At 38.8% G+C, this 15,742-nt stretch overlaps 1 protein-coding gene across 1 annotated transcript; it reads right to left on the bottom strand.

The window, feature by feature from the left end:
- Nucleotides 1–11,708: 11,708 nt before the first annotated feature.
- Nucleotides 11,709–12,962, bottom strand: LOC140038446 (uncharacterized). The gene has a single exon (XM_072083804.1). It carries the CDS (start codon nucleotides 12,960–12,962, stop codon nucleotides 11,709–11,711), a length of 1,254 nt encoding a protein of 417 aa, XP_071939905.1.
- Nucleotides 12,963–15,742: the final 2,780 nt, after the last annotated feature.

The raw sequence follows: 15,742 nt of genomic DNA on the forward strand, positions 1-15,742 counted from the left end.
CTTGCAGATGGCGGTCTACTAGGTCTAACCAATAATTTTTTGATAGGTGAAGAGACCAGTTTTTTTAAAGCGATTTTCTAACCAATGCCCCATTAATGTGGATAAGAAATCACTTGTTTAATTAATGCATTAATTATTTCATATTTTGGGTAGCTAATTATTAGGGATTCACATTATAACTGGCATAACTAACCTTTACCCTAAAAATAAACATTACAAATATTCTACTGGCACTCAACTTTCTACTACCAAAATACTCTCTCTCTCTCTCTCTGTGTGTCTCTCTCTGGCTCCAAAAATAGCCAAAAATAATCTTTCCATCTATGGCAACAAAAATAATGCTTTTAACAAAAGGCTGGCAATACTGCCAGAGCAATAATCTTCTTTCCAGAGCGATATTTATCCAAATGCCAATATTATCTCAACTAGTAAATCCCATGTATTTTCAATGATTTTGTTGGGTCTATTATTCACCAATTATTCATTTTCTTATCTCTCTAATTAATTGAATAGCTTACCTTCTTCTTCCCTCTCTTAAATTCATTTATCTATTATTTTCATAACTTATTGATTTGGTTTTGAGTTTTTACCATTTTTTTCTTATATTGTAATTCTTTTACTCTAAAGCACTCTCATTTTAATTAATTAATTATATATATATATATTCTTTGTTAAGTTGATTATGTTTCTAGATTGGACTTTTTAATGAGGTCTTCCTTGTATATCCATTTCCTAGTGATGTTATGGTTCTTGATGAACTTGTTAGAATAGGGTGTAATTGTTGCTGCTCTTTTCTAGGCATAATGTGTTTTACTCTTGTACATATAGTGAATTTTTTTTGGCAACCAATACATTACTACAAATTTTCATCAATTTGCTTGTAACTCCTCTATGTTTCAAGTGCTTCTTACTATAAGTGCTTTACCTACTCTTGGATGGTTTCATCAGTTTTAGTTGAACCTTAAATCTTTGCGGTGCAATGGCTACTTTAGTTGACAAGTTCATATTCATTAGCAAGAGAAGAAAGGGGTTGTTAGGCCACATCTAATCTTCCAAACTAGAGTTATTTTTTCATATTATAAAATTAGAACCTTGGTGGTCTACTATATTCTTTTTTTTAATTCTTATTTTTTTATGAAAGGCCATGGGAAAACCATGTGATTACTATTGTGATGTCATTCGAACTCAATCTTGTGATATATTCAACATATTTTATTTCTTTGAATTTGTTTGTTTATTGTACTAGTGTGCGGTTGATCTTCTTGTAAACTTCACTATCTTTCCACTTTTCTAATTATTATATAAATCTTGACTTCAACATGTGTCCATATTTTTCAATAACTTGATTAAAATTACTTTAAATTGTGTTACATTCTATATCCCATGAATATTGAAGGAAAAAGCGTGTGTGTAATTTTTGGATTATTTTCATTTTAAATTGTTAGTTTTTTTAAATAAAACTCTATTTTATTTATTCATAAAAAGATACAACTCATGAGGATCTTAAATAAGGAAATTGCGCCCTATCTGGTGCAACCATTCCCCTAACAAGCGGTGGTAGTTCATGAGAGCGAAAAGAAGAGGAGAGTTGGCTGGTGCTAGCGAGACAAGCAAGGGCGTCAACCGTTGAATTAACCTCCTGGTAACCATGGTCAAAATGGAAATGGTGATAGCGAGAGGCTGCCTAGATATGGCGAATAACTTGGTCAATGCGTCACGGACACGCTGCTTGACAAAGGACCACATCTAGTAGAAACTTGGAGTCCATTTCGACCAAAACCTTCATGTAGCCAAGAGTCATACAAACCTGTAATGCCTCGAGTAAAGCCCATGCCTCAGCCTCCAAATTGGCACAGGAGCTGTAAAATGTAGAAAACGTAGTAGCTTTCACATAGTCGAAGTGATCCCAGAGTATTCCACCTCCACCTGATGGTCCAGGATTCCTGAGTGAAGATCCGTTGACGTTTAATTTAAGAAGAGCGTGCGGTGGAGCCTGCTAGGTCAAAAGCTTAAGCATCCTAGGCTTTGTCGGGATAAGAGAGGAGACTACCCCTGCAGCAAGGAGCCTCACATCAGATTCCTGACTGCGGGTCAGAGGCCACGCAATCAAGACCGCCTGAATTTCAGTAAGAATCCGGCGACAGAAGTGGGAAGATGGGAGTACCACACCTTCAAAGACTTGGAGGTTCCATGCCTTCCAGATACCCTAACAAACTATTGACGGTAAAACCTGTATGAGGCAACCCATAACAGAGGAACTTGATGCATTAACCCAAAAGTTCTGCAGCCGAATGAGAATGTTACCATGCCATGTGCTTGGAAGATCCAGTAGCTATTCAAAGAAACCCCAAACTACCTCAGCAAGGGAATAGGCGGAGAAGAGATGGTCCACCATTTCACTGCTTGAGCAAAAGGGATATTTCGAGGGCATATTAAAGCCCAGGCATTCGAGAATTTTTGCCAGCGAGAGAGCATTGTTCAGCAGCCTCCACATTAAAATTGAGATTCACAAAGGAATCTGAGCACTCCAAATATACTGCCAGGAGACCATTGTCGACTTCCTTTGTCGAATAATTTCAAAAGTGGATGAGACAGAAAAATGACCTGAAGCGACTGGACACCACCCCAGCACACCCGTCAAGTCATTGGATAAAAACCCTAGTGTATGGTAGTCTCTTGTGCCCTAGAAATGTGTGGTTGCGATGCGTCAAGGTGCCTCCCCCCATGAAGTCAAAAGTCTAAGATTCTAACTTGCAAATGAGGGAAGTCTAACAAATTGGTAGCAAGAGGCCCCTCGCCCAACCAATTCTCAAACCAAAAAGATGACAATCCATCACGAACAAGAAGGCACGTATTCTCTTCCACTATGTTCCTAGCTCACAGTATCCTCTGCCATACCCAAGAGCCAGAGCGGCGGAAAGTGACTAAAGGCACATGATCTAAATTGTTGGCATATTTTGAAGCCATAAACTGAGCCCAAAAAGAGTTCCTAGTCCAGAATTTCCACCAGAGCTTGCACCTAAAAGCCTGTTAAATATCTTCTAGCCTCCGAAATCCAAGGCCGTTTTCCTCTACCGGATAGCATAATCTGTCCCAAGAAAGCCAATGTCATTTAGGGTCTCCATCTATTGTTCCCCAGAAAAACCTCGACATTAGTTGCTCTAACCTATGCAGAACCTGCTTCGGGGGTTCCTGGGTTAGTAAATTGTGCAATGGTATGGCTACCAGCACATGCTTAATTAAAATCATCCTCCCGCCAATAGTTAAGAGCTTTCCCTTCCATCTAGCGAGACGTTTGTTGAGCTTGTCAATCAAAGGCTGGAATTGTGTCGATTTTACTCTCCCTTTGACAAGTTTGTAGCCCAAGTAGTCAATTGGAGGATGCTTGCTAGCCATACCGGCAAATGACGATATTGACCTTACTTTAACCCTGGAGCACTTAGCAGAGACTGCAAAAAAACTCTTTGCCTTATTCATCTTTTGACCAGACCCTCTCTCATATAGAGTTAGGAAGTCCATCAAACCTTGCAACGATTTCCGGTCAACTCTAGTAAAGATCATAAAGTTATTCGCAAAGCATAGGTGGGAGACCTACAAACAACCGCGTGGCAAACTGTAGCACGCTATCTTCCCGACCATGATTAAGTGATTAATTTCCCTGCTAAGTGCCTCCGATACTAAAATGAACAAATACAGTGATAATGGGTGTACGCGATTAAAATTTCAAGTCTGCAAAACGACAAGGAAAAAAGAAATACACGACAAATATGTAATATATAAATTTGGAAGATTATGTGGGTACAATCTCTGGAATTTTCTCAAACTTATACAGAGCTTCCTTCGATTCTTCTCTTCGAACGCCAATCCAAGGGCTTCGCAGTTTGTTCTTGGGTCAACCACCGACTTCTTCAAATCTTGATATGGAAGATTTGAAGAACTTGAAAATATTTGAAGGCTCAAGCCTTGATATATAGAAGACCTGAAGAGCTTGAAGACCCAGATCTTCATAGCTTGGAGCCTCAATACTTGAGCGTATGAGATGCCTCTGAATGTGCGTTTGTGTCCTTGACTTGGTAAAGAGACCCCTATTTATAGCTGTGGTATGAGGTAGAGGTTGAAGACCTGTATACCACCTGTTGACCTTGGTCGATAAATCCTTGGTTTTGATGATTAACAAACCAATATGTAGATTTGGGTTAATGTTTTTATGTGAGTAATTTGTTAGAACAGATTCTTGTGGCATAAAAGAAGAAGCAAAAACAGGGCACTCATGTCGGACGCTATCGGACGTCCGAAAGGATGAAGAACATCAAGAAGGAAACTCTGTCGGACGCTCGTGAGGAAGCATCGGACGTCCGGAAGGATCGGACGCACGCCTCGGACGCACATCGATCGCATCGGACGTCCGAGAAATTTCGCAAAGATTTGATGACTCTCTGTCAACGTTCGGACGCAGGGTTCGGACGTCCGACAGGTGGTTTGGACGCAGGGTTCGGACGTTCGACAGGTGGTTCGGACGTCCGACAGGCCAACGGCTAGTTTTGACAGCATTTAATATTTGACCGTTAGAGAGCCTTTTGAAGCCATTTCTCACCTTCTATAAATACCCCAAAGCACAAGAAGACAAGGGACTTTTGCCAACACAAAATACAAGCTTACAAGTGAGATTTTTGAGAAGAAAGATTCTTTGTTGGTTGTATAAGGGGTTGGGGAAGTTGGGTTGTGAGGTTGCTCAAGTGAAGGTTACTCTCTAAGAGGAGTAAAACCTTGGTGAAGGTGAACCTATCACTTGGAGTGGTAAAACCTTGGTGAAGGTTGCCTCATTTGTATAAAATAGTTCTTATTTGGGTGAGTGATCTTTCAAGTGTAGGTTGTTGAGGGTTAACTAGAATAGTTGTAAAACTCCTTGGCTCAACCAAAGTGTGTTTGGGGTGAGGAAGGAGTGAGCCTTCACTTGTACATCTTGGTTAGCATCGCCATCTATTGAAGAGGCTATTGGATTGATATTTGGTTTGCATTTCTTATCTTTTCTCTTTAATTAAGTTTTCTTTATTGTGCTTAAATTTGATATATCTTTGTGCATCATTGTGAAATTGTTTGTACTCATTGGGTTGCACCAGGCCTTATACCACCTTACTTATCTTGCAAGACATGCAGTCACATTAGGACTGTGCCAGTTAAATATTATCTCTTCATTTTATATTTATTAATAAAGAGATAAGTAATTCCTCGATTGGCCTGACTCGTGGGGACACGTGACGTGGCGTCATTTGACTGGACAAACTATTGCAGTATATAAGAAATATACTTAGATTGAACAACTCTAAATATTATCCCTTTAATAAGAAATAAATACTTAGATATTTATCCAATAGACATGTGACATGATATGATTTGATTGGCGGAGACATCCCAGTAATTTCAATTGATTGGGATACCTCAATTTGACACGTGACAAAGTATAATTGGCCATTTAATAACCAATTTTTCGAGTGTACATGACATACAACAATACCCGATTGGATAGAAATAAGCCACAAAAATAATTTATAGACCAATGGTAATTTTAAAAATTAATTAAAATTTCATTGTCTACAAATGCCCCCTCGAAACTTGTTCGCGAATGCTGAAGATTGAAGCAAGATTTGAACGGACAAGTTTCGACATTCTTTCCATTTTTTTCTCTCTTTTTTTCCAATTTGATTTGAATGCCGCAAGGCTAAGATTTAAGCATCAATATAGCCATGGGTCTTTGATTAATTCATACCATGTAGCCATGCAAAACATTTAAATCCCACCACCGCCCCAATCATCAAATGCATGTACAAGTCCCGTAAGTTCCGAGGCCAGATTCCAAATAGCATATGAATTCCAAGTAGTATTTGATGCTGATGATGATTAGGAAAGTCCCGTAAGTCCCGAGGCCAGATTCCAAGTAGCATATGAATTCCAAGTAATATTTGATGTTGATGATGATTAGGAAAGTCCCGTAAGTCTCGAGGCCGGATTCTACCATTTAGCTTTCCTTCTGTTAGTCTACCACATGCACAAGAATTCTTGCCCTTTGTGAATTCCATCCACTTCAATCTCTGGGAATTTGGGAAATATTTCGGTGGTGACTCAATAGATAAGAGGTCAACTTTCAAAAGAGAACTACATCTGGACGAACCAATCGCAAGCTTGTTTATTGAATTTCCGTAGGAGCAGAGATCTAGTCGGATTCAAATTAGAACCTTCTTCAATCTCGATTCTTCTTGGACGTGCGGCGTACATCAATTATAAATACCCAGGACCGATGCATCAGTTTACTCACAATCGAGACAAGAGCCAACTCTCTCCCTTTTTTCTTCGTGCTGGTACCATCGAGCTGCTGCTACCTATTCTTTGCAAACTACTCCTATCGTGTCATCTTCAACTTGCTACGCCGTCGGACGTAAGCCATTGCAAGATTTAGCCACTGCCACCACTACAATTTGAAAATAATTATCCCAAACCCTTGTTCGTAGGTATTCACACATTCCTATACTAATGGCTTGCGTGCTTATTTTAATTCACTTTGCTACTTTGAGTATGACTAATATTTGGAGTTTGTATGCACTTTGTTGCATCTAGTATGACTAATACTTCAGATTTGCATGCTGAGCCTGTTGTGTCTTGAACCTATAGGATAATATAGTCTTGTAACGTGATTCCAATTCAAGTTCAATCTTCAACATCATATTTGGCTCACTTATTTCCCATTAGCTAAGTATTACTCGTTAATGCTTTGGACTTCAATCATTGTAGACTCGCCCTCTTGCAAAAAGCCATCGACGAGTTTGAGAATCAAATTCGGGATCTTGACAAAAGACAGTCACTTAGGTAATCTAATTACCAAAAGTTTGTAAGAAATTTTTTTTTTCCTCTTCTTATTTTTTAGCACCTGATTTTTTTTTTCAAAATTTCAGAAACCATGCAAATTAAAGACTACACCACGCCGTTGCCCCATATTTCATTAACGGATAAGAGGGGAGGGTCTCAATCAAAAAGTTTGTCATTATATGTGAACAAGCCAGCGATCGACACCTTTGCTGATTCTTTTATACCCCTTGAAGGATGCTTTCATCCCAAAGATTGGACTAGCAAGTGGACTAAGGAAGTGGTAGCACCATCGATTTTCTCCACTACGTCGAGGAAAGAAGAAGTGGTCGTCTTGAACTCGTCACTTTATAATGGAGATTTAGAAATAGCCAAATTCATGCTTCCGTTCGTGGGATTCAATATGGACAACACTACATGGAAGATTGCTTCGTCCTTCTTTGGCGAGGCGTGCTTCACTTCTCATTATTGGGAGTGGGTCGAGGACATCCTTGGAAGACATAAAGAAGTGCTCACACGTACTGGCATATTTGAAGCTGTCTACGCGTCGAGATACTCTTACGACCGCTGTGAAAATATCTTGCGAGCTTTCTTCAAATATTGGTGTCTCTCGACAAATACACTCCATACGCCCGTTGGGGAGTTATCCATCACACTTTGGGAGCTTTATCGACTTGGTGGCCTTTCAATTGATGGCTCGTTCTTTGATGAAGTTGTTCCTTCAACACAGGAACTTCTCACTCGTGATAAAGAAGGGAAGCCACTTCTCCCCGAAAGCTACAGGTATCTCCTTTTGGCTTACTACCACCTCTGGACGAATGGCCAAAGAGTATGGATGAAAGACTGGATTCGCTTCTGGTTCAAAGGGAAGGCTAAGTATAAGGTTCCTCCGAGCAGGGCGAATAGAAGAAAGACCACATCTAAACCAAAGATGACCTATAACCCTTCTGGAGGCGTAGAGCCTTATGATCTTGCCGATACCAAGGATTTCGACGTCCCTTTTGATGCATTGAACATCCCAGAATCTTTGAAAAAGGAAACTTATATTGCGACATTCATAGCGTGTTGGATTTGCAAGTTCCTTTTGCCAAGCAAAAAGGTCGAACGTATTCGCCCAAGTGTTTTCAAGGTTGCATGCTTAATAGCCACAGGGAAAAGATTTTGCCTTGTAATCCCCGTTCTTGCGAGTATATATCATGGGTTGAGGGAGATCGTCTACGCCCCTAACCTTGGAGAATGCGGGGTAACTTTTTCCATCCATTATGTCTACGCTTGGATCGGCCAATACTTTGATGTGTATTATGAAAATAATCAAGTGAGTAGCCACCACGCGCGCATGACAAGATTTAATGGCGAGAAAATGGTAATATTTTATAGTAAATCAGAAGTTGAGGAAATCTTCAAAGAGGTGAATCCTTGATGCTTTCCAAACTGTGCTGGACTGAGAATGAAGAAAAAATGTTGATCGATGATGGATCCTTATCATCAAGACTCACGAGTTACTTCATTAGTCAACGTTCTTGCCATTTAACTCTACGTAAGGACAATACTTTCATTATTGAAAAATATAATCCTTGCAAGTTTAGCAGACAATTAGGCTTTTGTCAGGACATTCCCAACAACTTGAAAGAGATCACTCACACTTATACCTTGGGTGAGGCTATTCAACTATGAGATTCCTCAGTTCGCATACAGACGCAATCTCGGATGACTATACCCACGCACAGGAAGCATCCATTGATCACAAAAAACTATGACGTCTGGTGGTCAACTCGGTCAAATAGTGTCTTTTCAACTTCCTTTAAATTTACCGTTAAGATCCCTCAGCAATCATCGAAGAAGGGTAAGGTTACCTCCGCCAATGAGTTAGTGCATCATAATGTAGCTATAGAGATTGTAACGGGTCTTACCTCATCCACCTTGCGGAAGAACAAAATTATTAGCAGTCCCTCAAAAAATATTGTCACAAAAAATAAGTTTTCCAAAGACTCTCGACAGGCCATCAAAGAGGCACAACCAGTGATTCCAACAAAGAAGACGCCGCCCAAAGTTTCAAAATTCTTATCCGTGACTCACATAGAAGAAGATGTCGAAATTGAAACGGTGGACGATCGTGATTCTATCGAGGCTATAGAAAAGGAAGAGACTCAAGTTCAGGGCATCGGATCTACCCAAGGAGGAACCCGTTCGTTGGCGAGCTGTAGTAGTAGTCAAGACCGTCATTAGAACCGATCGAAGAAGAGGACATCTTCTGATTTGGAGGAGGTTTCCTTCACACCACCGTTGGTTAGAGTGTCGCCCCTTAAGGTAATCATCTCTCCATTTTTCTTTCTTTTCCCTTTTTGTAATCCCTTTTTTTCCTTCTTTTTTTTCCTCTTTTTTTTTGTAACCTTTTCCTTCTTTTTTTTCAGCCCTTATTTTTTCAATTCCGTCAAGAAATTGTTGGTACCAATTCACCAATTGAACTTGAAACTGATGATGCAATTCCAAACAAGAAAGGTGACGAAATCGTTATCAGTATTCCAAAACAACTTGCCCCCAGTGGAGATATCTCATCAATGCATAAGAAGGAGCTGACTAGTTCGTATGAGATCCGGAAAAGACCTAAAGTAGCATTGGTCTCATAATTTCACGGGCAAAAATTGATCCAAACGCATCGAAAGAAATACTTGCAAAGTTTATGGATGAATTTTTGTGAGCAGATTCTTGACACTCCTATTGAGCATATCTCTTCTTTAAAAGAGTGCGCGGAGAAAATTATTGCAGAAATTGCAATGACGGATCCTACGAATGGCCTCCCTTTAAAAGACTATCTGATAGAATTGTTTTCCAAGGCGGAGGCATATGATATTTTGGCATCTTCATCATGGGAAAAGATGAGTAAAGAAACACATGCAGAACTCCTTTCCAAAGTGACTGCCCAACTCGGGAGAGTCAAGGCAAAAAAGGAAGAACTAACTTGTCATTTGCAAAGTCTTGAAGAAAAGTTACAGTCCATTGAAGACAGGAAGAAAGTTCTGCAACAGGAACTTATCAATTTGGAGAAACAGGGCCTAGAAATCAGCTCAACCATCGACCAAAAGCACGAAACCTTCAAAGAGATACAGACTGAGATAAGTCAAGCACATGATGAGCTCTCTTCTATTGAAAATACTAGCATCTTGACTGATGACGTAGTGAAGGAACTTGAAAGCATGAAGTCTGCACTGGAATCATGTAGAATAACTGTAGTGGACTACAAATTTGACATTTAGACTTTTCACCATGTTTTTTTTCTGAATTTTTTCTTTTTTCTTTTCCTCATGTAATGAATTTTTTTTATGAATAATAAAATGCTTTTCATTTCTTATCTCTTTATTGTTTTTAAGAGAAAAGAGCTTTTAAATTTAGCATTTTATTTCAAAGAAAAAAAAAAGATTTTTTTTTATAAAGAAAGAGGGTTTGGTTTAGGAGGTGTAACTGAACTTAGAAGTCACCCTCTAAGCTGCCTACGTATCCCAAAAGGGAATCAAGTCACACGTAGTTCCTGCCGTTCACATTTTAACCTCATGGGGGTCAGGAATATCTATTTGTTTACCATCTTAGATTTTGTGGAGTGTTTCAGCAGTTTAACCACATACTACACTATTGGTGGTTGTCATCCACAGTTTTAGCTCATGCGGGTTAGGAGTAATAAGCTATTCCGATCATGCATAGTACCTTTTCAGGTATTTGCCGTTGATAGGGCCAACCCTTAATCCATTCTCAGCAACCAATTTATATGAACCATTCGTATACACTTCTCGAACAACATATGGACCATCCCACTTAGGAGTAAACTTCCTTTGTCCGCCATGAGTGAGAATGATCGGTCTCCGAACAGCGAGTACTAACTCTTCAATTTGGAAAAAGCGTGGCCGGACATGCTTATTGAATGCTTTTGAAATGCAGGCATGATAGCACTCAATTCGTTATTGCGTTTCCAATCTCTTTTAGTCAAGTGTTTCTAACTCCTCAAGGCGAAGACGAACATTATTTTCTTCACCGAGCTCTTCTTGAATTGCAATTCTTAGCGAAGGTATTTGACACTCAAGTGGAAGAATAGCTTCAACACCGTAAACAAACGCATATGGGATTTCTTGCGTGGGAGTTTGAAAAATAGTTTTGTATGCCCCAAGCGCTTCTCCAATTCGAACATGCTAATCCCTTTTCGATTTATCCACGATTTTCTTCAACAGATTACATAATATTTTGTTGAATGCTTTAACAAGTCCATTTGTGGCAGCGTAATACATGGACGAATTGTATTGTTTGAAATGAAACTTTTCGCAAAACTTATTCATTGCTACATTGCAAAAAGGTTTACCAGTATTGGTGATAATATAACGTGGGACTCCATACCGATAAATGATGTGCAAACGAATGAAATCCACTACATTCTCCTTTTTTATCTCTCTTAGCGAAACTGCTTCAGCCCACTTTGAGAAATAATCTGTAGCTGCCAAAATGAAGATATGTCCACTTGAAGATTTTGAAAGTGGTCCAACTATATCCAAATTCCATGCATCGAACGGCTAAGAAGCCACAGTTGAGTGCAATGGTTCAGGAGGTTGATGGATGAAATTGCCATGGAATTGACAAGCTTGATATCTTCTAGCAAAGTCGATGCAGTCTTTCACCATCATTGGTCAGTAGTATCCCATTCTTTTAATGCGAAAGTGTAATTTCGAACCAGATTGATGAGCACTACATATCTCATAGTGAGCCTCCTCCATTGCTTGCATGGCCTTATCTTCTCCAAGACATCGTAGAAACACTCCATCAAATGATTTTCGGTAAAGCGTCCCTTTGTAGTAAATGAAGCGTGGCGTTCAACAACGTATATCAACCCTTTTCTTGGGATCTTCTGGTAACTTTCCATGATTAAGGTAATCCATAATAAGATGACGCCAATCCTCCTTTTCAATCTCATGGACAAAAATATGATAAGCATTTTCTTCTTCACCATTATCTTCTTCATCGAACATCGGAGGTATGACCCAATTTTGGCATATTGACATTTGATTTCGATAAAAAGGTAGAGTGATCATGGACGCCACCCTTGCCAAAGAGTCAGCTTGTTGGTTGAAATTTTTAGGGATGTGTTCTATAGTGACATTGTCCAGATATCCCACGAGTTGTCTTACGTACTTATAATATGGGATCAATTCAGGTTTCTTGACATCATAAATACCAAAAAGTTGATTTACCACTAATTTTGAATCATCATATACTCTAAGATGCAACTGCTTCATGTCTACAGCCGTTTCAAGATCGAGAATTAACGTCTGATATTCGGCCACATTATTTGAATACCGACGTGTTAAAGTGAAAGAATACGGCAGTATATCTGTTTCAGGAGTATAAAAGATAACTCCCGCACCAACTCCATCGCGGTGAGCAGCTCCATCGAAATACAATGACCACGGAGATTCAACCATAAACACTTCTTCATCGAGGAGTTCATCAGTCAATTCCCACTCGGCAGACATGAGATGATCGGCTAGAAAGTCTGTCAATATTTGTCCTTTGACAGCCTTCGCAGGTACATAAATAATATCGAATTGTTGAAACTGAAGGTACCATCTCGCAAGCCGGTCAGACAACACAACTTTTGCCATGATATACTTAATGGGGTTAGACTTGGATATGAGTCGGACAGTGTGTGATTGAAAATAATGTTTCAACTTCTGGATGGTAAATATAAGCGCCAAACACAACTTCTCGACGGGTGAATAATTCAACTCATTAGATGTCATCATCCGACTCAAATAATATAGCGCATTCTCCTTACCTTCATCATTTTCCTGAGCAAGTAAGGCCCCAACCGATCGTTCTTGAGCAGAAATATAGAGGATCAATGGTTTACCAGAAATTGGTGCAGCTAACATAGGGGGATTCATGAGATACATTTTAATGCTTGTAAAAGCATTTCTACAAGTTTCATCCCACTCGAAGGGTACCCTTTTTTTCATCAGTCGACTGAAAGGTTGGCATTGTCCAGCCAAATTAGAGATAAACCTTCGGATGTAAGCCAACTTTCCTTGAAGGCTCTTCAATTCATGGATATTTCGCGGTTCAGGCATATACACAATGGCATCAATTTTAGATCGATCGACCTCTATTCCTCGCTAATGAACGATGAAACCGAGAAACTTGCCAGAAGTGACTCCGAATGCGCACTTCAAAGGATTCATCTTTAGTTGGTATCTCCGAAGGCGTTGAAAATCTCTTTGAAAGTTTTAAATATGATCTTCTTGCTTCTTTGATTTTATCACAAGATCATCGACGTAACACTCCACATTTTTATGGAGCATATCATCAAAAAATTTTTGTATTGCCCTTTGAAATGTTGCTTCAGTATTTTTCAAGCCAAACGACATCACATTGTAGCAATAAATTCCATTAGGAGTGCGAAAGGCAGTGTGTGAGGACCCGAAAATTTTCTTGTTTATCGAATATTACAAGTTTACTTAAATATTTATTTATTCATTTTCTCCGAATTATTTATTTCGACCATTTAAAATCTATTTAAATGGAACAACGCCTCTTTTATATTTTTAAAGCGTTTTGTTGGAAAATTCACTTTTCGAAAATTCGTTTAGTTCGGAACAACGAGTGCACGTCTTTCGAGACTATACTTGAATCGGAAGTGTATTAATATTGGAGAGTTAATAATGATCAATGGTAGATCAAGAAAGGTTAATTGAGGATTTAATACTCGACTCATGTAAAGACTCATAAAAATTTATCTATTTTTACATCAAATTTTAGCTCATTTAATTATTTACTTGGCCATTTGCTCCGATTATTATTTTCTAACCTTTTTAGACCTAATTAAAGGGGTCTATGGCTTAGTTATATTCTTAAAGTGACTCGTTTCAAAATTTAATTTTCAAAAACTCGTTAAGTGAAAATAGTAAATACGCGATTGGAGTATATGATTGAATCGAGGACAATGAGGTTGGAAAATTGGAGACTGTACATAAGTCCTAAAATTGGTAATTTTATGTTTAAATATTCAAGTGATAGTTAGTAGTACAATCGTTATAGGAATTTCTCGAAAGTTCCGCGTTATCTCGCTTAAATTGGTGGTACGCGTTTTCACACGCGCGATTTTAATTGAGGGACTTTAGACTATTATTTTGGGATGATTAAGAGTGAATAATATTTATATGTACATAAGTGCAATAGAGGTTTAATGCACTAGTAAAACAAACGCGAGAGGAATCGAGCACGAAACGCGCGAGAGTGTGCGCGGTAGAAGAGTTGACTTTTGCACCAATTCTAGCCACACAAATGAAGCTTCCTTAGGAAGCCAAATTTGAACCAAACTTACCCTCTCTCATGCTCATTTCAGCCGGCACCCAAGCAGCAAAAACAACCAAGGTTTCTCAAATTTTTCCATCTCCAAATTCTTGCACAATCCTCAACTAAATCCTACCAAATTTTCACAGCACTTAGCTCTACACTAGAGGATCATATTGAGCTATAAAAAGGGGAAGCTTTCACGGTTTTTCTTGGCCAAAGGGGAGACCAAAATTTCTGGTTTTTGCACACCAAAGAGGTAAGTGATGATCAACTCATAGAATCTTGTCATTTGGAGGTTATCTTACCTAGTTAAGTTCATTTATGCCTTTGGTTAGCTTGTTTATGGTGTAAAATGAAATGGGTGGGTTCTATGAACTCCCACCTTTGTCTTGAGGACTGATCTCATGCTTGATGATGGATTTAATCTTGGTTTAGTGCTCAAAATGGTAGATTAATGGTGTATAATTAGAAGAAACTTCAAGGAGTGCATGGAGTAAAAAGTTTCGATTCTACCCCTGCTTTGGACGTACCCTTTTCTGTAGAATTTTGAGGGTTTAATGGCTGGTATATGATGTTTATATGTTGTATAGATGGTGTATAAAATTTTATTGAAAAATATTGAGGTTTGGTTGGTCAAATGGATTAATTTCGTGAAGCTAGTAAACCTGGAAACAGTTCCCGTAATGCTCATACTAGCTTTCTTGTTTCATCCATAACTCTGTGCTCCGACGTCGAAATCGAGTGCCGTCAGTAGAATTTGAAACTAGACATTCCAACCTTTCCAATGGTATAAAATGCATGTTTTGATTCCATGTATGTGAACCGAACCAACCATTTAAAGTCGGCTGTTCTGTTTCTCTGTTTTCCTGGAATGAAATGCTGAGGCTGCAACTTGTGGCTCGAATTCGAGCTATTTGTGTGCCGAATTTCAAAATGATTTCTTCTGTGAAATTATAGCTCTATGAATGTATTTTCCAACGCCATAAACCATGTTCAATTCCGAGTTAAGTTGAGTGATTTGTGATCAAAATATGGAACTTGCCTTACTCTTGAAAACCCTTACTTTTGGACAGAATTGATGCAAGGCTTGGTGTAGACTTGCTAATTGAATTTCTTGGTGTTAATCACCCATAAATGTTGTTTTGGGATGCCCTTAGACCTTTTCTAGGTAAATGGACCATGGTTGAGGAACCCTCTAGGTTAAACGTTTTGAAAACGGCAAAACGGAACTTACAAGGCAAATTGCCTTGGAAACTTTGAAACTTTGGTGATTTAGTTCACCAACTTCCCGTGCATATTTATTCATGAAATTTGGTAGAGGAGTAACCCTCATATGATAGTATGTCCATACCAAATTTGGTACTATTCCAAAGCCGTTTCGATGTTCAATCAAACTTCCAAAATTCATGATTTAAGCTGAAAAACCCTTGTTTATCAAGGAAATTTTGGTAACTTTGGGTCACCATATATCGATGCTCGAAACTCCGTTTCTTGTTCCACTTATTTTGTTGTAAATTTGGATTACAACATGTTTATCTCAATTCACATCTTTTGA

This window comes from Coffea arabica, chromosome 3e (assembly GCF_036785885.1).
Source record: "Coffea arabica cultivar ET-39 chromosome 3e, Coffea Arabica ET-39 HiFi, whole genome shotgun sequence".
Taxonomy (NCBI): domain Eukaryota; kingdom Viridiplantae; phylum Streptophyta; class Magnoliopsida; order Gentianales; family Rubiaceae; genus Coffea; species Coffea arabica.